General features: G+C 32.3%; 1 protein-coding gene across 1 annotated transcript in view; it reads left to right on the top strand.

The window, feature by feature from the left end:
• The window catches only part of LOC150106879 (receptor-binding cancer antigen expressed on SiSo cells-like), a 76621-nt gene that overhangs the window by 34369 nt on the left and 22625 nt on the right, over positions 1 to 19627 (top strand). The window contains exon 3 of the mRNA XM_090392788.1: positions 828 to 1019. Within this exon, the coding sequence (XP_090248914.1) occupies positions 828 to 1019 (192 nt within the window). The remainder of the gene's footprint in view (positions 1 to 827; positions 1020 to 19627) is intronic.

Below are 19627 nucleotides of genomic sequence, written 5' to 3'. Positions count from 1 at the left end.
CAGACACCTTTCAAATAACAGACTAATTTTGGAAAAATTGGAAAAAAGCTGTTGATCAGAAACTAGTCATACCACATATCATAATATGTGGTATGTTCCATTATGAAATAAATCAGCAAATCTTACTGCCTATCAACAGTTGCCTCAAATGATATGGTACACAATTTTTATTTATTTTTAAAATAATTTATTCCTATCAGCAGAGTCATTTCTTCTGCAACCACTCCTTTCTTCTTAAAGTGTCACTCTCCTCTGATACTCCAGATAAGCATTCTTTCATCTCACATACTGCCAATCTTGGAATCAGTATACATTGCTGTCAAGAAGCAGTATACACAGCTTCTTTCAATCCATTTTCTTCTTCAGATATCTAATTTTATTCTATATATGCGTCTTGAATTCTGCTCTTTTCTTCACTCTTCTAAATATGCACTTGCTTAATATTTAACATGCACAGTATATTCCACTTGATCATCTTATCTCTCAGTGGAGAGATAAGGATACAATTTATATGTATCCTTGTTACATATTTCCTCCCTTTTTATTATATCTATAAATCTCACAAACCACAACTTACGTTTCAATTGACCCAGGGATTCAGTAAAAATTTTGAATTTAATGGTCACCAATTTTTCTTTATTCATTTCAGAATACAAGTAAACCAAACTAAAAGTAGCAGAACTCATAAAAAAAGAAATAAATACTTATATTTAAAAATAAATAAATATATATGTGAAATATTATTCCATGAACATTAAAAAAAACTTTGTATTAAGAATTTAAGACAAAAATATTCTTTGTTATAATGTAACAGATTGTATTTGCAGGCATCGAATCATACTGATCTTCAGAGTTGGGAGGTTTGGAATGAAAATGATCATCCTACCTCTGTATCTGTTGAGACAAGTCACAGGAAATTTAGCAATGGCTCAATGCGAACATTAGATAAACATGAAGAGAGTGAGGAGGAAAGTGACTATTTCAAAGATATGGTGCCAGAAATTAAAAGACCAAAGAAGGTAAGTAAATTTTATATATATATATATATATATATATATATATTTTTTTTTTTTTTAATTTGCATCATAAGGGTTTATCTTAAAGGTTTGCATCTTAAGAGTCAAAGCTAGATAACTGGTAGAAGATTTCCATTTAGCCTGTAAAGAATGCAGAGAACTGACTTACCCAAAGTTTTGATTCAATATCCAATCAGCACCTTCTTGCAGGGCCGGCCATCTCAGGGGTGTGATGTGTGCAATGCCCCCGGGCCCCACGATCGAGTGGGCACAGTCGGTACATGTTTGCGGAAACATGTTTTTTTTTTCTTCTTCTGATTTTGCTTATAACTAATGGGATTTCATCGACAGAATTTTAGGGCCCCAGGTAATAATAATATCTTTGTGTTTCTCTATTATATTAGGGTTTTTGCTTAACCCCTTTGATGCGTTTATGCAGTGTATAAAAATTGACAAACATTATTTCGGTTTTACCCTAAAATGCTAAAATGCTCGATTCATCATTAGTTTTTTTCTAATCTGTTATACATTTATATCATTTGGCTTGTTATCGAAACCGTTGCAAAAATATTTATTATATTCTTTATATATGGTTAGTCTAGAGCAGGGGTGGACAACCCTTAACATGCCTGCCAAACGTGGCACACCAATGACTTTTTTCCGGCACGCAACCCAGGACTCATCTTAAAAAATAATTAAATAAAAAAATACATTTCAAACATCTTCGTTGACATACTTTAACTTAATATAATACAATTTTATTAAGTACAGCTATACCAAATAAAAATGCAATAATTAATTAAACTCTACCAACTGTTTCATAATAATAAGTAATAAGAAAATTAGAAACAAACATCCTATTTCCAAGCCATCGATATATCTCCGCGATATACTAATGTACAAGTTTTGTCCAGTTCAGTTGTTGCATTATTCGTCAGGCAACCAGACGTGGCGTGACTCCTTTAACATCATTTGACATATCTTTTCATGTTTCGTAAAGAACATATCCGTTTTCTAAAGTGTATTTGGATTTTATTAAATCGTAAGTCATTAAAATATGGATTGGAAGTATTTATTGTCAATTAATATGTTTAACTTATTAGATATAAAAGCAAATTTCCTTTATATTGATTTTCGGAAACTAAAGTTTTCAGTTTTTTTTTTCGTAAAATCTGGCATATATTGCAATTGCTATTTCCTGCCTAGAGAGCAGTTTCCTTGTGTGCATCCTACCTAAATAGCATTATCTGCTTTCTCATTATTTCAAGCAAAAATTAGCAGTAATTTACAAGACTTGAGATACTTAATGAACAGACAGCCATGATACTAGGCCAGTAAAGATATGTGCATATGATTGGTGTGGAATTAACAAAAGATCACGCGAGTCAAAGATAAAAGTCAGCAGACAATTTTTCAATTGAAATGCTAATTTTCTTCAATCAAATTCAATATCTGAAAGTGCCATAACAATATTCACTATATATTTCTAGCTTTAACACATTTACGAAATTTAACACTTTCTGTTGATTTTTATTGTTGCTCTGCATTGGAGCTGGGAGGGACAGACTCCCACACATCTAGTTTTTAGTGTTTGCCAGTGCAGCATATGGTTTTGCTTGTGGCTAAATAGCATAGTTTTTGAGGGGAGGGACATGCGATTCATTAGGTAGTGCCATTTTTATCCCAGCTGTCTCTAATTGCGCTATTTGTTGAGAAATATATTACACAGACTGCAAATGTTTGTACCTTATTCAGTGATACAATAAAATGACCTGCTATTACTTGCGTCTGCAGACGTATTGGCTAGTATGGAGGGCCCATGGTTTTTGAAGCGAGTCACTATTGCCATGAGGTGAACATGATTAAACTATTTTTATCTGTGCGAGGTTACGCGAAATTTTCAATTTCTTTTTTTAGCAAAGTAAAATCAGGGGTGAGAGTTATACGCAAGGAGCAGTTATATTCCAGTAAATATGATAAGTTATTTTTAAAGCGATGTGAAATATATTATCAATATTTAGGATTAAGAAGTGTTGTCTGCACGTGATTAGATCTCAACTACGTTAATTTTTAACTCAGTTAATAGTGATAGATAAGGGTGAAACTGATGTACTGAAGTAAACAAACGAAAAAAATAAACCAATTCCTTGAGTGTTTCTAAAATTTTGTAATATTGTAAAAAGTATGTACATATTTAACTTTTTTTAATTCATGGGATAAAAATATTTAATATTATTTACTTATTCGACAGGCAAAGCCTAATCCATAATGTCCATGCCAAGAAAGTATTCCTCTGGGTGTCAAAAAAGGAAATCAGCAAAAAAGAAAAAAGAAGAAAAGCAAAATCTCAAAAAGTCACAAGTAGATTTGTTTTCATGGCTACAAAATAAATCTAACAACGAAATTGCTACGACTTCAGCAGTTGCGATTCAAACTTCAACTGAAGAAGCAAACTCCAAACAAGCTACACAACTTTTCAACAAAAATGTAGAAACTGTGGAATTCGTCAAAAAAGATGCGTCTGATTATACAAACGTTTTGGATACAGCAAATAACGATGGTGATCAAGTGAATATAAATGATCCAGGTTTGTGGCCAAATATTATAACTGATAAATTTAGATTATTTTGTGTTAAAACCGAACCTAGACGACAACATCAAGATGCATTCATTAAGAATGTTGAAGGTAGATCATTTTCTACATCGTACTATTTAAAAAAAATGCCAAATGGTGAAACTCAGCTTCGCAGCTGGTTAGTTTACTCAAAAGCTCAAGACTCAGTATTTTGCTTTTGTTGTGTATTATTTTCCAAAAGAAGAGGAAAGGATCAATCAACACGATTTATATATGGTTTTAATAAATGGAGAAAACTGTCATCTGTAATTCGAGATCATGAGCTTTCTGTTGGTCACTTTAATTCTTTTATTGCTTGGCAAGAATGTTCGACTGTTGACAGAAGAAATCAAATTAATATAAATAAAGAAACGGAACGTCTAAAATTACTATTCCAAAGAATTGTAGATGTAATTCTATTTTTAGCAAGTAATAATCTGTCATTTCGAGGATCCCATGAAACAATAGGAACGCCGAATAATGGAAATTTTTAAAGTTTAATAGAATTATTAAGTAAATATGATCCTATGCTAATGGATCATGTAAACAATTAAAAATACGAAAAAAAGAATTGTGCATCATTTGGCACATAGATTTCAAGAGGAAATTATTGCTGTATTAGGTAATGAAGTCCTTAATAACATAAAAGAAATATAAAAGCAGCCATATATTACAGTGTCCAAATGGATTGTACTCCTGATATTTCTCACAAGGAACAAACTTCAATAATTATTAGATATGTAAATTTTGTAGACAAAAAATTAATTATAAATGAGTCATTTATAGGATTTATTGAAGTAACTGATGTGACTGATGAAGGACTAGCAAATTCGCTTTTAAAAAGAATAGGTGAGCTTGATTTAGATATTATGAATTGTAGAGGACAAGCATACGATAACGGTAGCAATATGAAGGGAACATATAACAGCATACAATCTAGAATGATTAGTTTAAACCCTCATGTGATTTATGTACCGTGCTTATCACATTCTTTTCATTTGATAATTTGTGATGCTGCTCCAGTAGTATATATTGTAAAAAAATTTTCGGAATATTGCAATGTTTATACCGCTTATTTTCTGCATCTATATACAATTATACAAAAGCATTTAAATATTATGCTTAAACCATTATGTGATACTCGATGGGAAGCCAAAATAGATGCAGTCAAGGCAGTGTATACACAGTTTGAACAAACATATAATGCCTTAAAAGAATTTATTGGTGCAATTAACGATAACAGTATTCGAAGCTAAAAGTCTACTAGATTCATTACAAGAAATGCCATTTATTTTAAGCTTATCGGTGTGGTTTGCAATATTGTCAGTAATTAATAATATCAACAAACTATTTCAAGCAAAAACAATTGTTCTTGACTCTGCTTTTAATTTAGTGAATAAAATTAAAAATGAAATCCAAAATTTAAGATCAAAATTTAACACATTTTTAGACGACGCAAAAATGATAGCCTGAAACTTGAATATTTCCGAAGACTTCCATGAAAAAAGAATTCGAAAAAGAAAAAGATTATTTTCTGAACTAGCAGAAGATGAAGTTTTACTAAACCCAGTAGAGGAATTTAGATGTCACTTTTTCAACGTTGTGATTGATACTGTTATTGTACAAATAGATGAGAGATTTAAAAATATACCCAATGTTATTTCTTATTTTAAATTAATCACTGATATAAAAACATTAGAAAAAAATGAACTAGAAACCGCTCAAGGGATTTTGTAAAATATTATAGTAAAGATGTAAATGAAGACTTAATCCAGGAAATTGATTTGTTATGAGAATTGATTTTGGACCAAAAAAATATAAATAATGCACAAGACATATTGCAATATATATTAAATAATAGTTATAATGAACTATTTCCAAATGTGCTAACTGTATTGAAAATTTTCTTTACGTTACCAGTTACTATAGCAAGTGCAGAGCGTTCTTTTAGCAAATTAAAATTGATAAAGAATTATCTTCGGTCAAGTATGTGCGAAGAACGCTTAAATGCACTTGCTGTATTAAGCATCGAAAAGGAAATTGTCAAAAATTGTAATTTTTCGAAAATGATTAATGACATAGCAAAAAAAAAAAAAATCGCATATTTAAATAAATACATATTAAGCAATATACCTGTTAGTAAAACTAGACCCCTAAAAAGTAAACCTATTTATTTTTTTTTATTACTTTAAACAATAATTAATTGTAAATAGTTTTTGTGCGCTAGTTGGTGAGCCAGGTTACTTTTGTTTGTGTTAAACATTTATTTATTTTAATTATTTAATACTTCTGTTTTGTGTTCAGTAAATGTTATGCTAACCTGTTATATTTCAAATGTGTTTTTTTTTGTTTTCCTGTGCCAAAATCATTTGCAGGTAAGAGGTTTTACAATACATTTATTTCGAATCCTTTAATTTTTACCTTTGAAAAATATTTTAGGGCCCCAAAAGGTTTCTTGCACCCAGGCTCTTTATAGAGAAGGCCGGCCCTGCCTTCTTGTATTAAGTATCTGCTTGGATATTGAATGAACAAGGATGGGCTGACAATTTGGGACTTCATTGACCAAATGGCAACAAACATCATTTTGCAATAATGAAATATCATGTCAACTGGAGCATTGCCCAATATAACAAACCCCTCAGTTTTTGCCAGGGAATCAGGGAAAATAGCGAAACATTAGCCACTTGAAAGACTCACTGGTAGCAGAATTGAAGATGAGACTGTTAACGTGAAAATATCACTAGAAAAGAAGTGGAACTTGTCAGCATTAAATAATGACTTGTTGAAATAGTTGGTGTTATAGAAACTAAGAAGTCTAAAAAAAAAAAAAAAAAAAAAATTAATACTGCTAAATAATAACTTTAAGATCATATTCTGGCAACCAGGCTGGTAGTAGTTTGCTAGCCTGTTTGGCTGAATGATTAACATATACATTCTCTCCAGCCAATATATATATATATGTGTGTGTATTTTTTTTTTAAAATAAGTTACAAAATTTATTGACCTTTTTTTAGTTATCTTATATTAGCCACTTAGGGTAGTTCCTTTTGGAATTGTTAGTTATTGTTTAATTAGCTTTATACATGTACTGAAAATGCCTGTGATACTCAGGCAAAAATTCTACTAATAAATAATATTTTATGTGAGTTAATTCCGTTATTAAAATTTTAATTAATATTAATTAATTAAGGAATAGTTATAGTAGTCAACACTATGATGGAAAGCAGTTTTCAAGTGGTAATCTAGGCAAATTTCAGAATGGAAAATTAAATGTTGTGACTTGCCTGTGATCCCACAGAAAGCTTTACTGAGCAAGAAATAGAGAAATTTATCTTTGGAAAAGGCAGCTGACATAATTAAAGAAAAGCTGATTCTTGTTGGAGATCTGAATAGCCTAACATTCATTTCTACTATTAAGGAATGAATGTTAGGCATATAATGGACAGACAGACATCTTACTGTGTGCAGACAGGAAGATTTGTTGATATCCTCCTCAGAGGACATAAGAAATATATTTATTGCCATTGTTATCGCAAGTCAAAACTAGCGAGCTATGCAGTAATCAATGGACATCATTACAGAAAAGCTGTGTACACTGAAAGCAGGCTATTGTGCACATGTGGAAAGGTGGATAGTGTCTAAGGAAAAAGAAAGAAGTCAAATAGTTTTGAGAGTACAACCATTCCCTGCTCTAAAATTTTTGCTGAAACATAGTAGATGTTTTGTTAGAGTATAGTAATTCAGATAATTTAATACATATAGCACTGCAATGTCGTATACAGTCAACTCTGTGACAAGCTTATTGATTATAACAAACTACAAGTCCCAAACGAAACATAGGCAAGTGCTGTGCTAAAAAATAAATTCACTATAACAAACTGTTTCTGTGGTCCTTTCAAGTTCTCTTTAGTGCAAGTTAGCTGTATCTGTATAACATACAGTCAGTGCTAAATGAGTGACTGAAATTCTGCAAAAACCTTAGTTTGTAATAATTATTCAAAGAGAGACAGAGAAGGATTTCAGAAAGAATTAAGAAAATTTATTCGAGAGTGAGGTATGGAAATCTAGAGATTTACATACCTCTCTTGAATTTTAAATTAACCGCCTGGTGCTTAGAATAACAACAACGAAATTTATTGCCTGGCTGAAAAGGAATCAGTATTTAGACTTAGATACTAGTATAAGCTCATCTTTTAAGTTTAAGGGAATGAAAATAAGAGCACATTTAAATAATTAAGCACAGGTTTAATAGTTCCAATTTTAAATACAACATAAAAATTGTAATAACACAAAAAAACCCACACACAGTAAATGAAAAATGTTAGATTAGGGACCTTAAGTTGTAAAGAGGGCTGCCTTCTATGTGCTGGTAACTGGCCTTGGGTTTTGAGTGGGAGGTTTAAGAATTACTGTTTTTCAAATCTTGGGAAGCCTCATACAACATATTTATATAGATTTGGCTGGTTTTATAAATCTGCTGTGAAGGGTAGCAGTTTTTTTTGCATTTGATTCTGAGCAAAGTGTCGAAGGTATGGTCAGCTAGACCTAACTGACCATAGTTATGGCAGTGGCTATATTTCTTGTATTCTTCAAGACAGATCTATGTTAGCAAGATGTTAGCAAGATGTTAGCAGATCTATTTCATGGTTTGACATTAATACAACATATTGCAAGAACAAGAGACCTTGTACCCACCTGGAACAGAGAGGAATGGAAGTTGATCCCTAGAAGAGCAGATAAGGGAAGCCATCTTCTTTATAAAGTTTGAAAGCAGTACAGAGATTATATATATTTTTTCAAGTTCTAGTTTTTTTTTTTTTTTTTTTAGGTGCCCCAGATATATATAAGGAATAATAATAGCATGATTATAATCTGTATGTTGAGAGGGGAGGAATATGTGAGGTTATAAGAAAATCAATTAAAAATGAGGAATCTGTAAGTGGGTGCAAGCAAGTGCAGTAAGCATAGTTCAGAGTGATATACAAGAAATAATAAATTGAATTAATTTTAAAAAAATAAATATAAGGTGAAAAACATATTGCAATAGCTATGTTTTAAGAGAATGTTCAAGAGAATTTAAGGTAACATGCCTATTTAACAAGAGCCTTTCCAAAATTGATTTGCATCAGCATCATATATATTTTAAGTGGCATTTAAGAGTATTAGAAGAGATGATAAGAATTCTGAGCAAAGGTCAGCTTTGAGATTTTTTTTTTTTTAATTTTTTTTTTAAGAGGTTTGGTATGTTTTAGCAATTTATATATTACAACAAGGTAAGAGATGTATTAGATAAATGGTATGTATTTTTTTTTTTTTATTTATGTGACTCCCATCCCTGAAAGATTGTAAGCTTGTAGTACATTACTATTACCTTGGGTACTAATGTGCTATTTTTTAATTTTGTATTTTTTTATTAATTTTTGTTTCTTTTTATATATTTTCTTTTATAGAATCCAGAAACCCTGCTCTAGAGCAGTGCTTCCCAAACTTCTGGATGTCAGGGCCCCGTTTGGAAAAACTAAAATATTTCATCCCCCACTCGAAAAAAAATCGTAATATAGACATATATTATTATAATATTTATTGTATTTATATTCAATACAAAACATACGCAGCAAATATTGCAAACATCAAATGCAAATATTACATTTTTAGCATCTTACATACACATTTGACATGGCACATTATTTCATAGTTTTATATAGATAGATATATTGTTATTGTACATTTGCAGTACAAGCACATGAAACGTAAAATGATTAGTAATAAAAAAAGAATTAAAAACATAAAAGAAATTTACTAACAATTTAATGTGATGGGTGTGTTTCAATACTGCTACACAAAAAGTCAATATCAGGTGAAAAATTTGAAACTGCAATTCTTAGATTTCTGCTTTGAAATGAAACTTATATGAATAAGCATATATTTACTAATATTAATTAAGTGCCAAAATACATAGGAAGCAAAATTTGCGAATCTGCACCAATGTGTGATTTTTTTCCATTAAAATATAAAAATATAACAAAAAAGATATAATAAAAAAAAAAAATCAAATACGTTTCTTTTAAGATTAAAAAAATCTACTTAGTCTTAAAACATTTTAAATTTGTTTTTATTATTTCACGGTACCCCCCCCCCCTCAACAAAACCTACGGCCCACAGTTTGGGAAGAGCTACTGTAAAGGATGGATCAGTAAACCATTCAAGAATAAAAATAAATCCATACCATTCGTAATATTTATAATTCGTAATTATAAAATATAATAAAAATTAAATACGTTTCTTTTAAGATAAAAAAACTACTTAGTCTTAAAACATTTTAAACTTGTTTTCATTATTTCATGGCCCCCTCAACAAAACCTATAGCCCCCAAGAGGGCCATGGCCCACAGTTTGGGAAGCGCTGCTCTAGAGGATCTTTTTTCAATCCACTTCAGGCTTCTATTAAGTGGGGGTGTTGGTCTCACACCAGGTGATGAAATTCATCTCCTATCTAAAGACATTGACAAACATCCATGATGGGATTCCAACCTGCAGCTTGTGGGTTGGAGCATACATGGCCAAAGTGAATTTAAATAATGTCTGGTTTCTGGAACGTTGGGTATTAGTGTGCAGATTCAGGAGATGCAAACTACGGAACTTGGATAGGAGAAGGGGTGGGTGATTAAGACATAATTTTGTGATGGATTTGTACCAAATTAAATATAAAATATTTGATATAGCTAGGAGGAAGAAACTTGGCCAGAACTGGTGGCTGTGTTATTGCTGAAAGTTATATAAAGAAGATTGTATAATAAGAGAGGAGTATATGAGGAGTAGATCTTTTTTACTTGAAAAGTGGTGGATGAGAGGAATGCATTGACTGTGTGTTTAGTGTAGAATCAGTAGCTTAAGGTATGGTGTGATGAGGAATGGGTTTGATAGCAAGATCTCCCATGATAAATGTTTACTCCCTAAGAAATTTTGGGTATTTTATTATTCACTTATTAATCTCATTCTGCATGAAATCAAATGTCAGTATTGAAATTACTACTGAACAATACAAAAGGCAATAGCTATGAATAAAGAACAAAAAGAGACATGCTGGCATTAGCATGTCAGCATGTCTCTATCCACAGTGACATGTGGATAGTACTGCTTACGCATATAATTTTAAAACAAAAATGAAGTTTGGTAACTTTTGGTTTACAAATAGTACAAAATCATTGCCAAAAGTATTCCATACTTTCATTATAGCAATTATAATGGAATGTGAGGGAGTGTAGGAGAAGGGGGGGGAGTTGCTGAAGACCCCTATGCCCACACAGTAATTATTATCAGAAACAATCAAATATTTAATCATTATCATCATGTGTATCAAGGATTTAGTCATAGAATGGCCTGTTCTGGCCTTAGAAGTCATCATTGAATCTTTTAAGAGGACATCCTGGTTTTCTTTTTCCTAATGGCTTGTACTTTAAGGCTTGTTTTGGTAATCTTTGTTTTCATTTTTTTGAACATGTTCCATCCATTTATGTTTATATTTTTTAATTTTTTCTATTACTGGTTCTTGGTTTAATTCTTTCATAATTTCTTCGTTTCTTTTGTGATCAAATAAGGTATGCTTTGCAGTTTTTCCATAAACTTCATTTCTGCTGTTATCAATCTTTGTTTGTCTTTTTGTTTTATTGTCCAGATTTCGCTTCCATACATTAAGACTGGTAGGACTAATGTATTGTATACTTTTAGTCTGGTTTATTTATGAACTAGATTTGGTTTAAATATAGAGTTGATTACACCTGTTATTTTTAAATATTTTACAATTTTTACATTTATATCTTTTTAATTTTCATATGTAATCATACATCCTAGGTAGTTAAATGAATTCACCTGTTCTAAGATCTTGTTATCTATTACTATTTTAGTTCTTGCTGGATCTTGTCCTTTAAAGGCCATAGTTTTTGATTTTTCTGTTGATATTATCATACCATAATCTTTGGCTATCTCATTTAGATCTAAAATAGCTTTCTGTAAATTATCTTCAGAATTTGTAATTATTATTTGGTTGTTGGCAAAAAGGAGAGTTTACATGTTAAAAAGATTACATGTTGGCTATTATCATCATTATCATTTCCTGATATGTACCCTCACACAATGTACAGGATGTTATGCAAATATTACATAAGTTTACATTTTTAACAGCTTTCTATCAATGGTTTCTGCTAAGTTAGTGTGCTAATTATCAGCTCACCAATTTTGTCAGATTTTTAACTTCCAGTCAGTGTTGTTTAAGAGTCAAAGCTAGATAAACCCTTTAAGACAGGAGTTCTCAACTTGATTGTGCTTGGGGCACATTCCAGATTGGGAAGAGAGTGGCAGGCACCAATATTTTTTCTATGAAAATTTATACTTGCTTATCATATCAAATGATAACAATTAACAAATTAATTAACTATGAAAGTAGGATAAATACATCTGTAACATTTATTATACAACTAAATTTAACCAACGCACAATAAGCAAAAACATTTCTCTTTACTTTGGATAAAACAACAGTCTTCTTCCCAATCGTTGAATTTATAGGTTCGTTGTATTTTAGTTGGATTACTCATTTTGGGGCAAAATTTTTAATATGGTCTAAGCGTGCTGACAATCAGTGAAGTGGCGACATATCTCTCAAGTGTATGGTTGCCAGTAGATTATATACATAAAACATATTTACAAAATTGGTAACGCTTGCACTCTAAGACAGAGGAATTAAAAATGTTCATAATATAACATAAATGTTAACATTTTTTATGATTTCAATAAATATTATTACTAGGAGAAGATTAGGTATAGTTTCTGGGAAAATTCCCATGCTACTCCTCTTAAACGCTATTATTATAATAACGTCTATTATAGCCTGTTTTTGTTTAGGAGTGTTCCTTATTTTAAATACATTGACCCTTATTACTCAAAAAAGGGGTATATATATTTTAGGGCATTATGGGTGAGTATAGAAGACAATTATAGCAGAATAAAAGAGGCAGAAAAATTTTGTACATACCTTGTTTTGATTCCAGCATGTCTTCTAATTTCATGATCCTGCTTAAGGTTGTTTATAAAGAGGGAGGGTAGGAAGGAGGAAGGGAGCGTGGGGGTGTGTTTTTGATGTGGGAAAATAAATTTGGAAACCCGGGTTATGTATTAATAATATATATATAAATATATATATATATATTATTGTGTTTAGGGGGTGCATTTTGTGGGGGGGGGAGGAGAGAAGGGGAAGGGTTTACTTATGTGGAAACTGGGGCAGGGGAGGGGGTTAACGAGGTGCAGACTGTTTCGGTCGACTGACCATCATCGGAACTTTTTCGGAATGAGTCTCATTCCGAAAAAGTGGTCTAGAACTAAGTTTACTGAATTGTATTGGCATGAAACCTAAGCAAATTCATGGTACAACATGGTGAAATTTCATGTTCTCAGAGATGTTGCCTTGTTCAACTTGTTTTTGTCAGAGAAGCAGGCGAATGGTTAAAAGTTGGGTATTGAAACAAAAACTCAGTGTCAGAAAAATTCAAGATAGGCAGTATGAATATAAAAAATATCAACAGAAAAAATCTCAGACGGGCAGAACCAGAGAAATGCCAAATGGACATAATTGGTATTATCAAGATGAAGTCTAAAACAGGTGAGATCCTGCTGAACAATAAATATAGGATGTTTATATTTGGGCAATAGTAATCAAGGAAAAGGAGGAGCAATGACAGCATTCAACACCAGTAAACTTCTTGACTGGCAGGCAATTTCAAATAGTTATATGGGCAGATTTTAAAATGGAGAATTGGACAATGGACATTTGGACATTTTTTTTGTGCCTGTTGTTCCACAGAAGTTTCTGCTAAGAAAGAAGTGGAGGAATTTTTTTTAGTCATCAGAGAAGGCAGCTGACATAAAGGAAAAAAATTGATCCTTGTTGGTGATTTAAACAGCAGAGTATGAAATGAATCCCAGACATACAGAAATGTATTTGGGAAAATTTGAAGAAAAGAATAATTGCTAATAATAATGATAAATACCTGCTGATTTCTCTTAGGACACGTATCATTCATCACTGGCATCGTGTTTCAACTTACCATTTGCACAAATTCACATAGAGAGAGAGAGAAGGCACAATAAACTAGAAAATTCTTATTAAATGTTATTATTCATAGTGATATATTTATACATTTGACAAAGTAAAAAGAGATATACTTTTGATATATTACAAAGAATAAATATACTTAATATTTTACTACATTCAATATTGAATATATACAAAGATAATTTAAATAAAAATAAATGAAAAAATGTCTGAAAAACAATCTGTAAACCAAGGAGTAAGACAGGGATGCCCTCTGTCTCCAACACTTTTCAATATTTACATTAATGAAATATTAATACAGTGGAACACCTTAAACAATCCAGGTATAGAAATTTCCCAGAATAACAAAATAAATTTGCTGTTTTAAAATTTGGAAAACAATAATGGGATGCAGAATTTATGCTTGGTGAGGATATATTGTTGGAGGTAGAGGAAATAAGAGATCTGGGGGTGATAGTGGATAAGGATCTGAAATTTAGGGGACACATAGCCAAAATTGTGGAGACAACACAAAGGCTTCTGGGAATGATACGGAAGACACTGACTTGTAGAAGTAGGGAGATTCTTGTTCCATTGTATAAGGCTTTGATTAGACCACACATGGATTATTGTGCCCAGATTTGGTCACCTGGTTTTCAGAAGGATGAAGAAAGATTGAGAAGATGCAACTTGCAGAGTCTGGTGGACAGGAGGAGGAGGGGAGATATGATAGAGACCTACAAGTTATTAAGGGATCGTTATAGGATCAATGCTGCAGAGGTCCTACAGAAAATAGTGGGAGATCAGGGGAGAACCAGAGGTCATTCCTGGAAGCTGTATAAGGAGGGTGTGAGAAGCAGGTTTTTCTCATGCAGAGTAGTGAATGATTGGAATGCTTTGCCTGAGAGTGTGGTGTCTGCAGAGAATTTGAGTGTGTTTAAAGCACGGTATGATGAGCTGTGTGTTTGATAAAAGGACCTCCTAGATGAGTCTTTGACTCCATGGAGTCTTGGGTAATAATAATAATAATAATTATTTGCAGATGATCAGATAAGGAAGACAATTTACAAAGAGCAACATATAATTTAAACATTGTAGTAGAACAGTTTAGAATGAAAATTTCCATAGATAAAACTAAAACAATGGCATTTTATGGACAAACTCCAGTTAGAAGTAAAATAGTTATTAATAATAAAATAATAGACCAGATAAATACTTTCAGTTATCTTGGATGTGAAATATCATATGAAGAAGAAAAAGACATAAAATTAAAAACTTCAAAATTTTTACAGATTATAGGCCTGATAAATAGAACACTCAATCCAAATATAGTACAAAAAGAAACATGCTTGAAAACACGTGGGCTGTTCAATAAGTAATAAGACTAATTTTACTGTGGCGAAACCACTCATCACAATATTAATTTCTGTGGAATAAAGAAATGTTGCTGTCTGTATTAACAAAAGAGGTTGATAGATGGCGTATACAGGCTGATGTGCCAGAGCGTCACGTGACTAAACGCAAGTTTGTTTCGGTGTGCCTACGAGGCGAGACCAGTCATTGAAATGGAAGTGTCCTTGGAACAGCATTATGCGATTAAATTTTGTGTGCGTTTGCAAAAATCGGCATCGGACACTTTTAACATGATACGCGAAGCTTTCCACGATGAAGCAATGTCGAGGGCAAGTGTTTTTCGCTGGCATAAAACTTTTAAGGAAGGAAGGCAAAATGTGGAAGATCTTGAATGTGAGGGAACACCTTCAATGTCCATCACAGAGACAATGATCAACACAGCAGCGATTATCATCAAGCACGTCAAAAGGAAGCATCCATTGCTGAAGAATGGCTTCTTATTGCACCACGATAATGCAAGGCCACATATTGCTGGTTGTGTAGTGGACGTTTTGCAGAAGAATAACACAGATATCTTACCACACTATCCATACAGTCCTGATTTCGTACCGTGCGCTTTCTGGCTGTTTCCTCAGCTCAAGAAACCACTAAGAGGCCGCCGATTTGAAAGCAACAAAGCATGTGTAAAAGCTGCAGAGGCGGTTTTGAAAGAACTCTCAAGAAACGGACTTTTACATGTGTTTAAGAAGTGGACGCAACGTTGGGACAAATGCATCGCGTCTCACGGTAGTTACTTCAAAAAGACCATGTAAATGATGACGATTAAACGTAATCTGTTTTCTGTATAAATATAGTCTTATTACTTATTGAACAGCCTACGTATATAATACTTTAGCAGTGCCCACATTATTATATGGCAGTGAAATTTGGGCAATAAACAAACAAGATAAGCAAAGAATAAAAACAAGTGGAATTAGATTTATTAGAAGAATTGCAAAATATACATTATTAGACCAAAGATAAAATACTTTTAAAATATCTTCATTCCTTTTACAAAAAAGGAATGAAGATATTTTAAAAGAACTAAAAACAAAATCAATAGAAGAAAAACTAAACAATTATGAACAAAAATGGATAGAACATGTAAACTGAATGGCCAGCACCTGATATCCTAAACAAATACTGAAATATAAGCCAATTGAAAAAAGAAGGCAGGGTAGACCTCAAAAAAGGATATTGGATGGATAATGAGACCAGTATGGTCTAAACCCATCAGTAGCGTTATGATGATGATCTTTATGCTTGTTCAGAATAGATACAGGAGTATACAGAGCATTTGAAATATGAAGTGATCACTATTTAGTTTTGAATAGTGATCACTGAATAGGATAAAAACAAATATCATATCGAAAAGAAAAATATGTAAGAAAGTTTTCAAAAACATTGAAGTTGAACAGCTTTTGAAGTGAACTGTATAGACACAAATATAGAAATTTTATGGAGAACGAATGAATTTGAAGACAGACACCAAACCTTAGGATCTCAATGGCAAACTGAAAAAAAAAACATTTCAGCCAGGAAGGCATGTAATAAGGTTGTTTGCAAGGATATGAAAATTCAAACTTCATGATCGACTGAGTCTAGAAGTTAAAGAAGCAGTCCCAGAAAAGAAGAAAGCAAATCAAAAGTTCTTATTGTAACAAGTAAGTAATCATGTGCTCTGAGAGAATATAGGAAAAAATGTAAAAAAGCAAAGCAATGCATGAAGTAGCTAAACAAAAAACAAAATGTTTAGGAGGCTGTAGAAAAAGCTTTGAAATTGAGGAAAGACTACTGTAAAAGGAATCAAAGGTGATAAAGATGATATAGAAACTGCAAATTAAGATATTCTGGATATCTGGAGTAGTTACTTTTGAAAAATAGTTAAATGAGAATGACAGCGGTGTAAAAGATACATGAGAAATGCAGTCAGGAGCTTATCAATACTTAGAAAAACTCATTAGAAGCCTGAAAAGCAGAAAGGCAGCTGGAGGAGTAGATGATGCTTAACCAGAAATGTTCAGATATGGAGGGTTAAAAGCTATAATATCATTATGCAGAAGTTTAGTCAGAAGATTGAATTTCAGATGATTGCAGAGAAGCTCTCATAATACCATCAGTAAAATGAAAAATAAAACTGAAGATAAGGATTACAGAGGAATTTCTTGACTGAATATTCCAGTATGATTTCTGCATGCATACTTTAGAAGAGGTTTTAAGGATCACATTTTTACTTTAGGTTAGATAGTAGAGAAATAATGGGAACACAAATAGAATCTCTGTTTCACTTTTCTTGTAGATCTGGAAAACTCATATGACAACGTACCAAGAGAAAAGCGTTTCAGAATGTTACCATCGTATGGACTAAATTCTTTAAGATATGTCAGCAGTTAGGATTGAAGCAACTATACAGACAGATGGTTTAAAATAAAAGCAGATAAAGCAGATATAAGACAAGGATGCACACACTTATCATTTATATGGATGATATTATGAAGCAAAGTGGCATCAAGCCTGAAATCAGAATTGGTTACATCATTTCTAACTTAGCTCTTTATGTTTGCAGACGACGTTATGCTCTAAAATAAATCTAGTGCAAATCTGGATTCACTGACTAGTTGAATAACTGTTGTAACAATTTGGCATGATAATCAGCAATAAAAAAGACAAAAACCAAGAGAAATTTGCAAAAACAGAGAATCTATAGAACAAGTAAAATATTTCAGCTGTTCAGACAGTTTTAAGTGAAGATGGCAAATTAAATAAATATAGAAATAGACAGTGCAGTTAGTAAAGCAGGTGGGTGTGGTAAGAAACTGAATAAATTTATATGGAATAAAAGAGCAATTAGTCAAAACACTAAACTAGTTATATACAAAACAGTGTTCAAACCAGTTTTAACTTATGGATCTGAAAGCTCAGTTAGAAATAAAACACTTGATCAAAGACTGAAAGCCACAGATATGAGTGTTCTGAGAAAGATTGCGGGAGTGAACATATGTCATCACCTGACGGTATCATATTAAAAATGAAGATATTAGGAAAGGACCTGACATTATTATCATTCAAGAATGTTATACTCCTAAATAGTTATTAGGAGAATTTATCATTGTTAAATTCTTGACATGTAGGGGAGGGATGTACAAGATATGATAGCATACATGAAAAAAGTTACATCATTACTAAAATTGATTATACAAAAGATTGAGAAAATATGAAACACTATGTGTGATAATAACTCACCGTAACATAACCACATGAACTTGCAAAAAATAAAATTTAACATTCCTTAAATTAAATAATAATTTGATAAAAAATAATTAAATAAATAATAATTTGATAAATAAAATAATAATTATATAATAATTAAATAATTTGTCATGTTGTACCATCATTTTTTAATTGACAGGCAGTCTCAAGTAGAGTGATATAGGCAAATATCAGAATGGGAAACTGGACAATGAGACTTATTTGTGCCTATGGTCCCACAGAAGGCTCTAGTAAGGTAGAAGTGGAGGAATTTTTTGAGGCTCTAGAGAAAGCTACTGACACAATGAAAAAGGAAAAGTTGGTCCTTGTTGGGGATCTAAATAGGAAGTGATTGTCAGTGATAGTAGGAAGTGATTGTCAGACATACAAAAATATTTTCGGAAAATTTGGAGAAAAGAGCAAAGCTAATAATTATGGCAAATATCTGTTGGATTTATTATTATTATTATTATTATTAAACAAGACCTCATGGAGTCAAAGACTCATCTATGAGGTCCTTTTATCTCACACACATCTCATCATACCGCATCTTAAACACATTCAAACTCCTTGCAGACACCACACTCTCAGGCAAGGCATTCCAATCACTCACAACTCTGCACGAAAAAAACCTGCCTCTCACTCCCCTACTCACACCCTCTTTATACAGTTTCCAGGGATGACCTCTGGTTCTCCCCTGATCTCCCACTATTCTCTGTAGAACTTCTCCACCATTGATCCTATAACAACCCCTTACCAACTTGTAGGTCTCTATCATATCTCCCCTCTTCCTTCTCTCCACTAGACTCTGCAAATTGCATCTTTTCAATCTTTCCTCATACTCGACATTCCAGAGGTCAGAAACTACCTTAGTCAGTCGCCTTTCCAACATCTCTTCATCCTTCTGAAAACCAGGTGACCAAATCTGGGCACAATAGTCCATGTGTGGCCTAATCAAAGCCTTATACAATGGAACAAGAATCTCCCTACTTCTACACGTCAATGTCCTCCTCATCATTCCCAGAAGTCTTTGTGTTGTCTTCACAATTTTGGTGATGTGTCCCCTAAATTTTAGATCCTTATCCACTATCACTCCCAGATCTCTTATTTCCTCTACTTCCAACAATATATTCTCACCAAGCATAAATTCTGCATCCCATCCTTGTTTTCCAAATTTTAAAACCTTACATTTTGCAACATTGAACTCACATCCCCATTTGCTTGCCCAATCACTCAATTTATTCAAGTCTTTTTTGCAAGGCCACAACAT

The sequence above is a fragment of the Typopeltis vanoorti genome, chromosome 5 (genome assembly GCF_054136105.1).
Source record: "Typopeltis vanoorti isolate ZY-2024b chromosome 5, IOZ_Tvanoo_1.0, whole genome shotgun sequence".
Lineage (NCBI taxonomy): Eukaryota > Metazoa > Arthropoda > Arachnida > Uropygi > Thelyphonidae > Typopeltis > Typopeltis vanoorti.
Note: the sequence above shows the minus strand (reverse complement) of the source record. Positions and strands in the feature narration are given on the sequence as shown.